Here is a 13,211-nt window from a genome sequence, read left to right as displayed (position 1 = left end):
TACAAACCTTATTGTTCATGAAAGCCTTTAAGCACTGGATGAGCTTATACTGGTTGCGTTTATCAATATTCTCTTGCCTGCAGAAGAAAACAAGACGTTTTAATATGACATCCTAGTTTAGGACATGGTTTTAGAATGTGACTCGGATGCAGGAAGTTGGACATGTTAACTCACTGTTTCTTGTCCAGAAGCTTCTCCAGATGTTCCAGTAGAAGGCCAAGACCCTCATGGCCGAAGTTGTTCACCCAACTGGAATAAAATAAGAGAAAAATATTAAAACAAACCAATCTACAGTCTTAATAGCTTCGCTGTTCATGAACTGGAAGCAAGGTTGATTTAAAAAAAAAAGAAATCACAAACAATACTATATTTCCGTACTGAAGGGGATTCATCATTTATAGTAAAAACAGAAGTTAGAGCCATCACACTGTGTGTTTAGTGCCGGGATCTGGATTCAGACCGAACATTAGGGCAATCTGGACCACAAACACCTTCTTTTTAGAGGTCACTCCGCTGAAGCTCAACTGACCACAGCAGGTCCAGCTAATGTTAACCTTTTAGCTAATGATCGCCCACATGCCAGCGTTAGCAAAGCAGATAATGTAAAGTGATGTTAGTTAAATAGCTAGTAGGCAACTTACTAATGTTAGCAAGGTGCAACTCTTCACCTTTTAACTCATAATAACATCCTATCACGAGATCCTCAGATCAGCAGGTTTTCTGGTGTTAACATTATAGCAAATGTTGGCACAAGGTACTTTTAAACTATATATATATATATATATATATATATATATATATATATATATATATATATATATATATATATATATATATATAGTTATTATTAGAGTTATTATGTTTTCATTTGAAATGGTTAAGATTAATCCTGGCCAGGACTTTCTGAAAGCAGAGATGCTTCAACTCAAATCTTTATTATTATATATTATGGCTAAATCAGATTTTTATCATAGTTATATTGCAATGCAGACAAGTTTAGTTTATAAAGTCAATTGATAAAACATTTTTATCTAAGGAAACTTCGCTAATTGCCTGTTGTCATTGACGTTGCTGCAATCAGTCCCTCTGAATAGGCATGTGACAACTGAGTGGTTGATTGTATCAAGCTGAAAACGTTGCAGCAATTTTCTAATTTCGATTATGCATGAGGCAGGAGAAAGAGGAAATCTTCAGCAGGATTTGGCTAGATATGAGTGGCCATTTGCCAAAGTGGACTAAGGGTGATAACGGATAAAATTACATGTGTTTTAGGTTAGATGTAGTTAATTAATCCCACAATGTTTTGGATTATATTACCGTTACACTGTTGAAAATTTATACAGGGTCTGCATAATTAGTCATTGTTGCAAGGTTAAGGAATCTGTTTACGTTATAGAAAATGGAATTATAAAAACAAAAGCAAGCATGGAATTTAGAAAAGAAAAATTAAGGCCAAGTGTGTTCACACTTGGTTGCTATTTGTTATAACCGTCTCAGAGTCTCTAAGTTTAACCCCAGTTATTTTGATGTTACAGTGTGGTTTTGCACTTTAAGCTTTTGACTGTTTTCTTTGTGTTTTCTTATGTGTACCTAAAGGCTATTTGTTAAGCGATAAGTAAAGTTTAAGTTTTCTTAAAAAAATTAAAGTGCTTATCATGCTTTACTGTCAAAAATTAGGCATAATATGTTATTTTTGTTCGGACGTTGGAAGCAAATTTCACAAAAAGGATTTTCACACCAAACCTTTGATCTAGTCAAGAAATCTGATTTAGACATTTGGTTACTAAGTTTGAGAAACCCTGGACCTCACTGTCCCACGTTTTTTCCTCAGTTTAAACGAAGAACAATACCATTTAAAGTCAACCATGCCCTCTCCTTGACACTGAATGTATTCTGCATCTGTCAGACTTTAAACTCCAACCATTTACACGCAAATGAGCATCCATCCATCCTAACCAATGTTCTTGGTACTAAGCAATTTGCATCTAGGCCCAACGTGTGCGACTATTATACTGTGCCAAAAGATTAAGCAATGCAAGTAAGATAACACTGTAATCGATAATGGATCGGGAGAGATAATTGCCTATAAACCGCAGCGTATCAGGAGACAGCAAATGATCCAGTGCAGATGAGCCTGTTTGTCTAAGCCGGGAGCAGAGTCGAGAGGCGGCTGCGAAGGACTGAGTGGTCGCAGCCAGATTATGCCATTAGCTTTACTTGTTTTCGGGCCCTTAACTGTCAGTGACGCAAAATGCATGAAGCAATTTTGCAGCATTAACGGGGCATAAGTCAATGATTTATCCCGCCTTTTTGACAATGATTTGAAATAATAATGGTTTGAGTATTAAAGCCGTTTGTATTGACTCACTGAGCCGTAAGAGACCCTCAATTAGAGATGAGATGCATTTGCCAGAGGAAGCAAACAAATTCGAGGTGAGGTATTTCTTTAATCTGTGACTAAATAAGAACTAACCAATGACTCCCTGTCCCACATTTCTCAAATGCATCTCATAAACAAGCAGAGCCTATTTATAAGCTGTTAAAATTGGATTGTAGTGAGTTATGATGTACAATCCTAATAAACTCAAAACAATACAATATTCAGAAATGTCCTTATTAAAAAAACATTTGACCAAGAGTGATCTGACTGATTCATCAGAGAATGTGCTTTGCAAAATCCAAAGGCAGTAGAGGGAAGAAAAGAAATGATCTCTATTTACAGAAGACAATGCAGCTGGATGTGTTTGACATACAGAAGTAGGACAACATATAGAGAGCATTTTAGACTTCACGACAAATGTACCTGCACTGTAGCAAAAACATGGCATCAAGTATGTGACTTAATTCTCAGATCAACATTGCAGGGGAAAAACGGCAGCGGCCAGGGATTTTCTATTCATTTCTTTTGCCTCCACCAAAACAATAAGTCTTGCTGCAGGTTGCAACATAACATAGTTCCCCTCAAGGTTTTTAATGCGCTAAATGTTTTGGGCCCTCTCTACATCCCAGACAGCCCATCATTCTCTGTCCCCTCCTGCATGACTTTAGGTCATTTGCAGCTTGCCTTTTACATTCCTCAAAAGTTTACAAAGAGAAAAATATCTATTAAAAATATAATACATGGTACACGTAGTGTTTGTCCCGAAGCTATATAAAAAAATTAAAGAAACTGGAGGAATACACAATAATCTCTACCGTCATTAATAACTAGAATCTACCTTCAAAAAAAACATTCTGTATACCACGATATTTGAACTTAGTTTTGATCATTTCCCCTCCCCTCAGACTCAGAGTGTAACCCTTCATTGTTTAGTGCATCAGAGTAATAAACATGCATGACCCACAATCACTGAAAAAGATCAAATCCTTTTCAAACCAGATCAGGTTTTTTTTCTTCTAATGTGACCAGATACTGAATGATTTCATTAACTTTGGGGAGGACTTATTCAGATAATATTTATGGCTGTAATCCTCTAGGTTAGTACCACTAAAATGGATTACTTTCTGCCATCAGGCATATTCCCCAGGCAAAACAAATATTAAGTCTTAGTTCAAGAGAAGCAATACTCTATTTTATTTATGTCTGTTTCTGCTCACTTAACCTGATTGCACCATGTTCATCTAACATGCATAAACAAGATAAGACAAAACGCTTCAGCTTTTTATCAAATGTCCATTTTGTTGCTGATTTTTCTAATCATTTCAATTAATTTGAAATATTGCAAAGCAAAGATGTCCTGTTTTTTTTAGGTCTGAACTTTGGTATAACCTGTAATTATAACCAAAGTGAGAACAGGTCCAAAAAATGTGTAAGGGAAATGTTAGTGCATGACTCGACAACAGAATCAGACTCTGTCCTGCCTCGCGTTGGACTGATCACTTCTGCTGTGTTTAGAAAGCTCGTCTGAGGATTGATTTCAGTAAATAAACCACTTTTTATCATTTTATAGGGGCTCAGTGAGCAGCTTTGTTCCTGCAAGCTTCTGAGCACACACAATATGTTTCATATTGCATTACAGAACAGGCTATATAACCGTCTCTCTGAGGGTTTAAAGACCTGTTTGGTGCTACAAAATTCTTAGTTGTACTCTGCTGTACCATGCAACAAATGGATCTCAACAATACAGCAAGGAAGCAAAGCTGCACCGGTGTTAGCTTAGTGATTCTGCCGAAGCTCAGTGTCGAGGATGACCCAAGTGTGGACTTTCTGACAAGAGGCAAGAAGGTGAACAACTAAAGTAAACTTTTTTTTATTAACAAAAAGAAAACGCCACAGGGCAAGGGCAATAAATATTCAGTCCATACTGCAAATCCAAATAAAGGGGCAAGCAGAGCTGTGCAGGATCATACTGACAAGATGATACTGCAAGGCAAATTGGGTTCCAGGCAGAAACATGCACTGAGGGAGGAGATAATGAACAACAGAGATCAGGTGAGTAGCAATAAGCAAAGGCCAGGTGTGTGACAAGAGCAAGCCTAGAACGAAACAGGATTTCAAAATAAAAGTCAAAACACCAGAACAACAAACCTGGAAACCAGACAAGCACAGACTAAAGACTAAACCAAAATAAATCAACATCAACATAACTAAACCCCTGACTCAGAGAGAGCATTACACTACAGCTGTGTCTGACCGGCTAAAACGTGATGATAAGTAAACCTGATTCCAATTATTCAATGCCTGATCATGTTTAAAACAGTGCTGATTAAAAATGATATCATACCCAGTTGTTACCTAGTAGAAATGATTCAAACAAAAAAAATGTGTTAGAAAAGGTGAGCACATTTCTATAATAATCCAGAGTCTGGCATTAGATTAAAGCTGCTCAAAGCCCTTAAGGGAGTGATAAACGCAATATCTGCTATTCAAACCTCTGACATATAAAACCTGAACTGCCAGGATCTAAAGAGCTTTCTGAGCCCACACCGAAAAGGTTTAAGGATGATGTTAATGACTTTGGCTGGAAGTTTAAATATCTAAAATAAACCATTTCCACTTGTGCAAAAGCTTTAAATGCTACTGATTTATGTATGACGGTCATTTTGCCCAAGACAGACCGACACAGCAAATTCAGCAATACAATCGCACCACTGCTGATCCATTCCAACGTTTGATGCCCTAATTAATACACAAGATATTAAATAATTAGGAATATTGTGGTTGATTAAACACAGAAATAGATAATTTTTTTAATCATGCCAACCTTCTCTAACAGCATTGCTGGAATCGTTAACACAGAATCTAATGAAATGCTGTTTAAGGTTGTAAATATAGATACTCCAGTTAAAAATGTGAAATAAATATCTCTTATGAGGTAGGGCTGCTGAGATTAGTCATCACAGTTACAGACATTAAATAATAATATAGCAATCCAATTTATTGACATTAATATTTTTAGTGAGCACATAAATTTACTTTAATCTTTTTTTTAATAATAAAAAAATGTGACAGACCAAGTTTGGTTCCAGTCTTTCGTCAACTTGTTCTGATTTACAGTTTTCTGTAAAATAATAGTGGTCAGGTTTGTCTTCAAATTGGTAAAAATGTTTTCTACTCAAGGAAACCCAGCTGATGGCATGCAGTCCTTGGCTCTGCAGAAACAGTCTCTTGCACCGAGTCATTAACTACACAGCAATTCTTCATACTGAGCATGCATGTAGTGACAGTGGAAATGAAAACTTCAAACATCTCCAGCAGGACCCTGGCTCGGTGTGAATGTCCGTCTGTCGTGACCGGACGGGGGTTTGAAAAATGGAGCAGACAAAACAGGGAAGCACTAGTCCTGGAAAACTTCCTGTGGTAAAGAGGTCTGGCAGAACTTTAGCGGCTTCAAACAAAACTGAAGTAATAATCTTTGGACAAATAGAGGAGAGATCAAAAGTTAGCACACAGCTTCTGTCACTTCAGCTAGAAACCACTAATCAGGCCCGAAATCTGGGTGTAGTGATGGACTCAGACCTGAACCTCCAAAAGCATCTAAAGACAATTACAAGGTTGGTTTTTTATCACCTGAGGAACATTTCCAGGATTAAAGGACTGATGTCTCAGCAGGATCTGGAAAAACTAATCCATGCGTTTATATTTAGTAGAATTGATTACTGCAACGGTGTTTTCACAGGTCTGCCTAAAAAGTGGATCAGACAGCTGCAGCTGATCCAGAACGCTGCTGCCCGCGTCCCCACTAAGACTAAGAAAGTAGAGCACATCACCCCAGTTCTAAAGTCCTTACACTGGCTCCCTGTACCTCGGAGAATAGACTTTAAAATCCTTCTGTTAGTCTATAAATCCCTGAATGGCTTAGCACCTAAATACATCACAGACTTTTTATCAATGTATCAACCCTCCAGACCACTAAGGTCTTCTGGCTCCAGCCTGCTCTGCATAGCTAGAACCAGAACCAAACACGGAGAAGCAGCATTTAGTTCCTATGCTCCACTTTTCTGGAACAAACTTCCAGAAGACTGTAAAAGTGCGGAAAGCCTGAGTTCTTTTAAATCAAGATTAAAAACACATTTGTTTAAAATTGCCTTTGACTGTTCTAGTTAAACTGTTCTATTGTTTTTAATGTTCTTTTTTGTTTCTACATTCTATCCCTACTTGCTTTTATTCTGTTTTATTTTCCTATATTTTAATCAAGTAAAGCACTTTGCATTGTCTCTGTACTGAATTGTGCTATATAAATAAATTTGCCTTGCCTTGCCTTCATCTAGGAGAGAAACAACTAAACATGTAAGCTTGGAGCTAACTAAAATGGGCAACAGTTAGTGACTGCAATAGTTTCTACAGTTGCTTTGTTTAGAAGAGGTACACGGTTCACAAAAGAAAGAAAACCAAGTCTACCATCAAACGGAAACTGAAGTCATTGGAAGCAACAGCTCAACCTCCAGGAAGGAGTCACAGCAAAACGGAAAACAGAGAGGGAACATTAAGTTAACAGCGACAATAGCTACCAATAATGCACTCCTGGAGAGTAGTAGGAGAAAGAAGCAGAATGAGGATATGGGTCAGTTTGTCCTCTAGCAGACTCAACTAGAAAGGGTTTCTTTTAAAGAACACTGTTAACATTTTTCCTAGCTTTTATGTATATAGAAACATCAACTCATACAAATCTGAGTTATTTAGAAAACTGTTGGAAGCAAAGCAAACTCTCAGGAAACCGCCAAGGCATTGTGTATCCAACATTTTAAAACACAGATAAATATCCAACATGAATGGTCTGACTGTGATGTTCCTAAATTAGGACAATTTGTTTGGATGAAACTGTTCACTCATGCTTTCACCCCGCTTGGCTCTGGTAATATCAGGGCTCCGACTGCTGGCTGGTGCTCATGTTTAACATAATGTGTCCTCTGAAAAATATTCATCATAAAGTAATCAAATACTTTATCAGGTTACAGGAAGCGAACTCATGCAGTACCAATCTGAGTTTGATGCAGCCTCAAGACTGTATAGCTGGTCCCAGCACTCCACAAATGTGATGCTGAGTGTAGCCAAGCAAGCAGAGGAACAGCCGCAGTACTCCAAAAGAGATCTCCGAGGTGAGAATCTGCAACATGAATTAATGTGCTGCTGAAGGTCCTTGTCTGTGTGTTTCAGCCTGTGCATGAAACCACTGTGAGACAGCGGAAAGTGCAAAATCAAAAGTTAGGTGTGCAGTCAGCTGACAGCACACCATGATCCCTGGATGCTTTGAAATGTCTCCCCACAGAGTAGAAAACACCTGAAAGTTTTATTCATCCTCTGCTGAACACCGAGCATTCAGTTCTCCACAACAACAGCCCTTCTCACTACCAGCTGAATTTCGGAAGAAACCAGAAGAAGTAGCTGACCAGAGAGGCTTTCTTTTTAACAATTTAATTTTCTACTGTTATGCTAATCTGCTCAAGCTCTTTCGAACAGGAGAACAGGCTTATTTCAGGGCTTTGCAAAGATGAGTTTAAGTTTTCAAAGAGGGAAACACAATGGCGAGCAGAGCTCATTCATTTTTCAGTGTTAATGCTGCCATTTTGTTGCAGGCACATTTTATATTAGATATACTTGAGAAGCAGTGTACATCTCTACCACATGTGTGCCCATATTCTTTTTGCTATGAATAAGGACCAAACTTTAAAATACTCCTATCCTCTGTCTTTGAAAAAGGCTTTTCTTTATAGAAAGAACAGCAGAACACCAAGTCGCAATATTTTGGTAAAACTACAGTGACTTTTTGTTAAATTATAACGTTTTACAGCAGCACTTAAAATAATCCTACATGTGCATATGGTCCTGTCCACATTTGGACAAGTGTGCCAATCATGTTTGAACTCACCCAAGAGAATTAGACAATGTTTTTGCTTAATTTACCTTCAGATGTGGTTTTGGACATTTAGTTTGACAGTTTGAAGGCAAACCATCTTTAGAAACTACCTCGCTGGTTATACAAATGTTTAGAAAAAATAAAGTTGTAAGACCTCACATCTGCTCGTTCCATCAGTTTGAAGTCTTTTAAATGTGATGACAAAGTGTCTGAGGGCCTCATGTTTTCTCTGGCTATATGGTGCATAGCTCTGCCCCTCCCTCACTTGTTGCTGCACACTGCCAGTCAACTGGCTGAAAAAAATGTCTACTAAATGTCAACAATAGCACTAAATTATTATTCTTTAGCAGTCAGAACTATCATATTTGCTCTTCTGTTTGAGATAAAAGCCTTTGGAACCTGTTTTACCTTTTAGCTGCATTTTATTCGATGACCATTTCATGACATTTGTTGGGTATTTGTATTAAGAATTACTAAACTGTAAGAAACTCAAACTGGCCCGGGCCAACCGGAGACACTGAATGTCCCAGCTAATGTGACCTTCAACAATCAGTAACCCTCCTGGACGTCTCCTGGTTACAGAGCCCGGATAAAATCAGGCAGTGCTGTCGACTAATTTCAAACTATTAGACACCTAAGCTGTGGTCATATTGTGAGAACAGCCTATAACCAACAGCGTTTTATCCTCGGTGTGAACAGTAAAGCTTGTATCTGAATTAGCTGGGCTATTATGATGACCTGACATTGATTATAAATACCACCTTTTCACCACTTACACTGAAATTTCTAACAAAAATTGTACATGATCTCATTCATATTCTTAAAAACAGAAAAGTAACATTCTTATTTCTGCAAAAACAACATATAGAATATTTCCGTTATGTTATCTATGATATTTGGTACTTCTACCTTAATCTAATTTTTTTTCTTACTGGCAAGCCTTCCAGTCGTGTAAGCTAGGGAAATGTTTAGTATCCTTATTTAAGCCGGCTTGTGAGCTGTGTGAAGGGGTGTTTTGATTAAATATACACCAGGGAATTTTAACTAAAAAAGTTACATTATATATTGCATTAGGACCAAAAATGTAAAATGTTCTCAAACAAATAATTGTCATGAAGTAGTAAATAAGGACAATACTAACAAATGTATGTGGTGTTTTTTTTCATAAATATGTGTTTTATTTCCACTTACTACAGATAATTCTTTATTACATCATAATGAAAGTAAAATGAGATATTTCTCAGTTATTTATGCATAACTCTGTGCGGTTAAATGGATAAGGCTGTGTTGGAGGTTAACAGATGGCGTCATAAAATGAAACCGGCGCAGCCCCCTAAAATATGCTCAAGACGCCGAGGACGTTTATGTCTTCCCAAAATCACTTTTACAGGCTGGAAGGAACAAGGAGAAACATCAACTGTGAAGAAAGCCGCGAGGGTGAAAACTAGTTAACCTGCTCGTTTCTGATTGCTTGTCACGTCCTTTGTAGACATGACATAACAGTCAAGCCAGATTTAACCGTCAAATCAAACTCTGCTCTGAAAGGAGAGAGGCGCGATGGCAGCCTGGAAAGTTGAACACAGAAATGGATTTCCTCTTCTTTTTTTTTTCTCCCCTTCCTGAAATAACAAACCTCTGCCAAACATTTATGTCCTGTAATGTTCGAATATTGCCGGGTTCAATTCTCCATCACAAGTGGCAAAAGAAAAACCTTTCTGGAGGAGGGTTTGTAATAACACTAGAAATTGTAGGAGCAGCATCTTCTGTGGCTTCTCACATGCTTTCATTTAGTTAGGATTTATTTTTTGTTCAAAGTTGATCCATTTACAAAGACATGATTACCACGACAGGGAATTAAATTGCTTTATTTTTAAGTTTCACTTCATTTTCACTTTTTTTTTTTAGTAAATTATCCAACATTAAACACAGGAAAAAGTAAAAAAAACAACGATAAACAAACAAACCCACAATTTACCCAAAAAAAAAAGGAATAGGCTGAAGCAAAGCCTATTATTGGCTACCCTGTTTTATACTTACAACCTTTACAACCTACCAGGTTCTTTACAGTACATATATAAATATTCAAATCTACATAACATAGGATTTTATCATTTTACATTTTAAAGCCCTTTTAAAATTCACCAAGAAAGGACATAACTTTAAATCATCATTCAGTTCATTCCACAGTTTCACACCAATAACTGAAACACATCTAGACTTTATCTGGCTCTTCTCTTTTGCACATTCAAATATAAAGAAACCTTGCAAATTATATTTATTCTCTCTTAACTTAAATAATTTCTGAATACCAGAAGGAAGATTTTTGTTTACTGCTTTATACATTATTTCCAGTATTTTTATATAAACAATGTCTTTGAATTTTAATGTGTTGCTTTGAATGAAGAGTTTATCAGTTGGTTCACGGTATCCCACCTTATTAATAAGCCTTATAGCTTTTTTTGCAACTTAACTAACTTATCAATAATTGTTTTATTAAGTTCAATAAGATATAAAGGTATTTGCTTTAATCTACAAAGGCCAATGATTGTCATATGTTCTGAAGTGGCCCCCTAAAGATTACTAAAGCCAACTTCTTCCATTTTAAAATCTAAATAAAATTTAACTGGCATGGCTTCGGATTAAACTCCTCTGCTATAAAATGAATACGCAAGATCAACCGTGGGCGATTCCCTTTGATATATCAACATCAAAAATGACAGATTTGAAACAGTATCCTTCACTGATAGAGTGACAACTCATTGTAGATTCACTGAGAGCCACTAATCACGCTTTTTGTCTGTGCCAGACAAGATTTCAGGCCTGAGCTGTCGGGAGAGTAGACCCGGGAGACGTTTAGAGGCTCATTCTGGTTTCAACACTCACAACAGCAGAAGGACAGATGGATATGCTCCTTTGTGCTGGTGTTAATTGCCTGCTGTAGTAGGAGTAGATGGAGAAGGGCCAAAGGAGGAAGAGTGAGGGACGTAAGAGCCCCAGTTAGAGCTGCTACTTTGAAAAACTTTATATCAAGAGAGCGGCTTTTCACCCATCTTATAATTGTCTTTGATTTCACTCTAAAAGACCTTTGGCTAGATGTAAAAAAAATTAATAATAATTGCAAATACAGAAATAGCGCTTCAGGAATCATTGTTTTTTTACTTTGTTGTTCAAATATTAGCTCTGCTATAGGAATGCATTTGTCGAGTCAAGATTTATTCAGTGCAAAGGAGACGGAAGAATGCAAGTGTACTGTCATACAGACTATTTAATGAAACTCTAGAACGTACAATGCATGACAAACAAACCACCTGTTAGGAACTATCAGCTAAGGTTTGCTTTTCATCCAAGTTAACACTTATATTTTGGATTTCTGTAGGATCTTCAACTAACCAGATGAATTTCATTGTACTCAGAGGGAATCCAATATGAACAACAATAAGCTATATGTTTTAAAAAAAATTTCTTTTCAGAAATCTTATGATATTATTGTTTCATTGTGTTTATACGAAGCCATCTGCAGCTAAACTTGATTATTTTACATTATACAGAAGTAAACAGCAATTAAGGTTAATCATTTTTATTCCCTTAGTGATACATTTCCACATATCAGAAAAACCTGGTAGAGGATCTTAGTGTTTTTGAGCTGTTCAAACCTCGTATCTTTAAAAAGAAACATTAGTATCTATCAAAGGGACAAGAAAACCACATCTAAAAACTGCATTATGGTGCCTTGCACTGTAAAACTATTCACCACCCTTTGGTATTTTTCATGTTTGGTTGCTTCAGAACGTATAAATAAAGGTAATTATTTGAGCATTTGCACCATTTCATTTACAGAACATGCCTACAACTTTAAAGACGTTTATTTTAATTGTGAAACAAACAACAACCCCTACAAGCATCACTGTTACACCCCTGCCCTGCAAGTGGCTTTGTATCAGTATCTATGAGCTCACCACATCTCGCCTCTGGGGGTTTTGCCCATTCCTCAAAGCAAGACTGCTCCAGCAACATATTTAAATAATTACCTTAAGCCACTCGAGTGTTGTTTTAGCTGTAAACTTCGGGCTAATTGTCTTCCTGGAAGACGATCCTTCGTCCCAGTCTCAAATCACAGGCAGACTGAAAGTTTCTGCTCCCTGTTTACCACCACCCATCGTTTCCTTGACCTGGCCCAGTTTTCCAGCCCCTGCTGCTGAAAACATCCCCACAGCAACATGCTGCCACCATCATGTTTTATTAATGGTGACCACATGCCTTTGGGCCAACTATTCTATTTTTATTAAATTTTTATATATATTTATCTAATTTCACTTTACCCACTTAAACTATTCTGTGTATATTCATCACATGAAATACAATGTTAAAAAACTGGTTGGAATGTAACAAAGTACGTATAAAGCCAAGGGGGTGGAATACTTTAACAAGACACTGTATTCGGTGTGACTGATGGGGAACCAGAACCTAAAAAAGGTACACAGAGGGATGTCTGGGCCTTTGCGATGTAGGGAGTTTGATGAATATTTTTACCACCATCACATAAATGTAATATAAAATCTTAAACTAAAATGTTCTCCGTGGTCTTCTTTTTTATCATTTGCACCTTATTTTCACTTTTTAATTTTTCTCTCTAATGGGTTATCCTGTTTTTGGTGACTACATTCATAATTTTAGGTAAACTTTATTACTTATGTTGTTATTGTTCCTCCCATTAAGTTACGTTATAAGTTAAGTTATTTTTTTAAGATTTACATCAAGAAGATTCGTAGTCCTGAAGTAAATTTAGTGGTGCTAAAATGCGGCTAAACGTCAAACAGTTTGAGTAAAAAAATGCAGCCGACTATATCAAAAATTCTTAAAAGAACAGCAACGATATCTTGCTTTGAGAGCTTTAATAACCCTTTTACAATTTTT

At 36.9% G+C, this 13,211-nt stretch overlaps 1 protein-coding gene across 7 annotated transcripts in view; it reads right to left on the bottom strand.

Annotated features, from left to right (window-relative positions):
* The window catches only part of diaph2 (diaphanous-related formin 2), a 510,558-nt gene that overhangs the window by 347,436 nt on the left and 149,911 nt on the right, over positions 1-13,211 (bottom strand). For all 7 annotated transcript variants that reach the window (XM_036127356.1, XM_036127360.1, XM_036127361.1 and 4 more), the window contains 2 exons: positions 175-249; positions 8-77 (listed from right to left, as the gene is read on the bottom strand). In XM_036127356.1, coding sequence (XP_035983249.1) covers positions 8-77; positions 175-249 — 145 coding nt within the window. The remainder of the gene's footprint in view (positions 1-7; positions 78-174; positions 250-13,211) is intronic.

Source organism: Fundulus heteroclitus, chromosome 23 (assembly GCF_011125445.2).
Source record: "Fundulus heteroclitus isolate FHET01 chromosome 23, MU-UCD_Fhet_4.1, whole genome shotgun sequence".
In the NCBI taxonomy this organism is placed as follows: domain Eukaryota; kingdom Metazoa; phylum Chordata; class Actinopteri; order Cyprinodontiformes; family Fundulidae; genus Fundulus; species Fundulus heteroclitus.
Note: the sequence above shows the minus strand (reverse complement) of the source record. Positions and strands in the feature narration are given on the sequence as shown.